Source organism: Mytilus galloprovincialis, chromosome 10 (assembly GCF_965363235.1).
Source record: "Mytilus galloprovincialis chromosome 10, xbMytGall1.hap1.1, whole genome shotgun sequence".
NCBI lineage: Eukaryota > Metazoa > Mollusca > Bivalvia > Mytilida > Mytilidae > Mytilus > Mytilus galloprovincialis.
Window position 1 is genome coordinate 37897398 of NC_134847.1, and position 4099 is coordinate 37901496.

A 4099-nucleotide genomic window follows, 5' to 3' on the forward strand; every position below is an offset into this window, starting at 1 on the left:
AGGTTGGTATATTTCACGTATATTTGTCTACTTGTTGGAAATCATTTGTGGACCTCTAATGACGTAGGTGTGTTTTATTTTGTGTCGTATGATTTCTGGCCACACTACGATTGTCTTGTGTCTTTTGTTTCCCCCAGGTTTCCAATGCAATGTGGAAAATGTAAAACAATGAACCAACACATAAAAAAAGATATTCTTTTTGTACGTTTTTTTTATATTGTTTCAAGAATTTGAATAATGAACACAGACATATATATAAAAACATGTTTAAATATGAAAAATGGCATATCTTAGCAACCACAACTTAAGGTGGTACCCAACACTTGCACTAAAATTAATTTGGCTTGTTTATTTTTATAAAATTTTGTCAAAGTACTTAATTTCAAAAATTTTGAACCAACCGTTTTGTCAGAAAAATTTCACTGGTTATATAGCAGTTTGACAGACACCAATTTTTATCATTGAGAAGCGTTATATTCCCTTTACAACACAACGTAATCAGAACGTTTAGCTGACTTTACAGAGTTATCTCCCTGTAGTGTTAGGTACCACCTTAAATGGTTTAATTCAATAAAATGCAGTCTTTCTTATACATTGTTATAAAATTTACGAATTTGCAATTATCGAAACATATTAACGTACACCATTGGAAATAACTTGATATTTTCAATATTCTTCCACAGATTAAATAGATCAGACGAAAGTAATACGAAGACAATAAAAATACATATAACAAATGATAAAATTATATAACAATCAATTCAGATTATTTCAGTGATGGTTAATTTCATTAGGAGTTCGTCGTGGAACCTTACATATAAAAACCTTTTCATAATATTATAGTTACGAACTTGCTGGTGAAACTTTTGATACTGGTAAAATTTAAGTGCATTTTAATATAGTTTGATGTAATACAATACTTTGTTATTTATGATTATTAGTATACTATTTAAAAAATACTGAATGCGTTTAGAGACCATTTAGTCAGAATGAAAATATAGCATTGACAATTTTAAAATGTTACACATCATGAGCACAATAAATATTTATACAAGTTTTACAAATATAAATTTTGCAATCTGTAAAATCGAACAAACATAAAACTAAATTATTATACCCTTTAACTCATCACAATAATGTTATGGATATTACAATTTGATCATTTATTCATGAAACTGAGTTTATCTTAAGGCAACGTTCTTTGAACATTATATAAGTTTTTTTTTGTTTTTGTGGCATTCTTGCATGATGCTGCTTTCAACAAATTTGTCATTTGTCATGACAGATTATGTTACAACATTTTTCTTGAATGTTTTTTTTCCATTGAGTGGGTAAATGTCATCAGAAACGTAATATTTCTAAAGCATCTACACCATGCTTCGCACACGCACATAGGAAATTGAATTCAACTTGACATGACAAGTGGGCTTAATCTTTAGTATAGTAACAAATACTGTAATCCTTTGAATCCATAGGACCTTTCCACAACAATAAAACACAAGACTATCGGCCGACATTATATTTCCTGTGTAATTCGTTAAATTGAAGTCGAACGCCTCGTGTTCGTTCCCAACCGGAAGTCTTAATCTCCAAATGGTTTAAACGTTAATATTGATACGCATTTACAACAAGGTTTGTTCTTGAGACTGACTGTTGGTAACCAAAGTTCGTGTTATATTTATAGTTTGCTTTGCCTTTGTAATAAGCTCTTTGAAATGATACCTGAATGATCTGGAGACAATCATATAGACCAATGGTTTGATAGCAAAGTAAGTGTAAAATATATATTGAATGAAATTTTCGATGATTATATCCTTGAAATTGTAAGTTGGAGTTTTATCATGTGTCATCCGGAACAAAACTAGTATCTTCGAGATACATCCCGGACCAACAAATATATGAAAACAAATGGAATATGCAAAGATCACTTTGAAATAGTCCCTGCAAAGATATGATCTCCCAATACTCTTAGTAACAACAGTTTTCAGGATAAAATTGATAACTGTAAGAATTTGAAAGAATATTAACAAGAAAAATGGCAAGAGTAGTAGAACAACCATGTCCAGAATGTTTAAGATGCTCATGGCTGCTTCCGTTTCCGGTAGAATCGTACAAAATTTTACTCCATTTACACTTACAACTCCGTTTGTCCAAGTCTTATAGATGTATATAGTAAACGTAAATATCGAAAGAGAAATTACCAATGTTCTTGCTTTTCCAACATTGTTGCAGGTATGTGTCAAACAATGATTTTTAGGACAAATCATTATGATGAAACATGTAGCAATCATATGCCAAAATGACAAAAATGGAAAGAAATGGCTCATGAATATGACCATTTGACATAATCCGGGAACTCTGTATATTTCAATACCCTGATCCTTAATCCAAATAAAAAGTAAAGCCACTAAAAATCCAATGTCGCAAATTGCAATGGCTGCGACAATATGTGAGTGAAATCTTTTTCGTAATCGTGTTTTCAATAAAACCAGAGTTATGAACAGATTTAAAAGCGTTCCGAGGCAGATGATAACTGGAACATAATATATGTATAAATCATGTGCAATGGTTAGCAATGGTAGGATTGAATCGTCATATGCTTCATTGTCGTCTGCTAATGTGAAATTCCCGCTCATTCTTCTGCGTTCATATTCTCGTAGTTCTGCTAAGGAAACCCATAACGGCGTCATTGTTAATTACAACATGAACGTTTTCTTCTGTGCAGTTATTCAAGTTCTTTTCATTTCTAAAAAAAGATAATAAAACTGTTACACATATTCTAATGCAACTGTTTTTGGTTCAACTAATAAGTTGGCTACATTAATAGAAGTATTTTGTTTAATGTATTTAAATTCAACATGATATATGGTCGTGGTTTTGTCCTTTTTAAAAGTGAGCTGACAATATTTTTTACAGCATGTACTATAATATTAACTGAAGAATACTAGCGTGGTATTATTATATAGTTAATGAGATAAGACATTACATTCTTGGAGTGGAAAATTTCTCATTAACCCTGCTTGTTAACACAAACCGTCAATGTAATTCATGAATGGATAAGTAAATCATAGCCGCAGGGAATATAGACGCTTAAGTAAATTCATTACTACGAAAATATATTTTTGGTAAAGTGAATTATCTTTATGATATACAATAATATCGTAAAAGATTGAATGAATATGTCGACCTTACTTGGCACAGAAACTCTCTCAAAGCGGCAGTTCGTTCACTCATACCTGATTCCAAACACCCAGGATTGCCTTTGGTTTTAGAATCTGATAAACCACACATTTTCTCTCCCTACCGATACAAACATCACTTTGGATAAATTCTGTGCTATTTAATGATACAAACCAACATGAGCAATATATGGTGCAAAAATGTGGTGGTATTTCTGATGTCTCGTGTAGGGATAAGGCAATACATTTGTACATATGTGTGTTTTCGGCATCATTTTAGATTTTACCCGCTATTTATCAAACAACACCTCTTTCAAGATGTCACCCGTTATTCAATTTGATAGACCTACCCTGATATTGCATGAAAAATTGCTACTGGGGTAACATTTAGTTTAACAATAAACCAATCAATCTACTCTGTTGTACGCCATCTGCCGTAGTGTATTTTTTTAAAAGATTAGAATTAAGTTGCCTCATAAGGCAAATTGTTATACATTCATAAATTCTGTCGAGAAAATAAGCAACATAAAACATGACCTTGATACAAGTAATTTACCAATTAGTATCCTTCTCTAATGTTGTTTGGCTGTAATTTATTATCTACGTATACGAGAAAGAGTCCAACATTATAAGGGGAATGACACTTAATTAATACTTTTATAGTTTATTAGATAAGGTCAATTACTTTTATAGACCAGAATATTTTGTGTGATTGCTGTTCGTTTAAACCTACAATACATTTATGAATGGATCAGAAACTTGTAATACCAGTGAATTTTGATATTTTAGCTTAAAATGTATATACAACTACAAACACAACTTTTTTTTATAAAGGAAATAACCTATGAAACATATATGAAACAACTTGTAAAAGATTAAATTGCTTTTAACTTCGGTACTGACATGATTTATAACAATTC

At 31.0% G+C, this 4099-nt stretch overlaps 1 protein-coding gene across 1 annotated transcript; it reads right to left on the reverse strand.

The window, feature by feature from the left end:
- Positions 1 to 203: 203 nt before the first annotated feature.
- On the reverse strand, positions 204 to 2742 carry LOC143049135 (uncharacterized). The gene has a single exon (XM_076222889.1). The coding sequence runs from the start codon at positions 2688 to 2690 to the stop codon at positions 1623 to 1625; it is 1068 nt and encodes a 355-aa protein (XP_076079004.1). The 5' UTR covers positions 2691 to 2742; the 3' UTR covers positions 204 to 1622.
- Positions 2743 to 4099: the final 1357 nt, after the last annotated feature.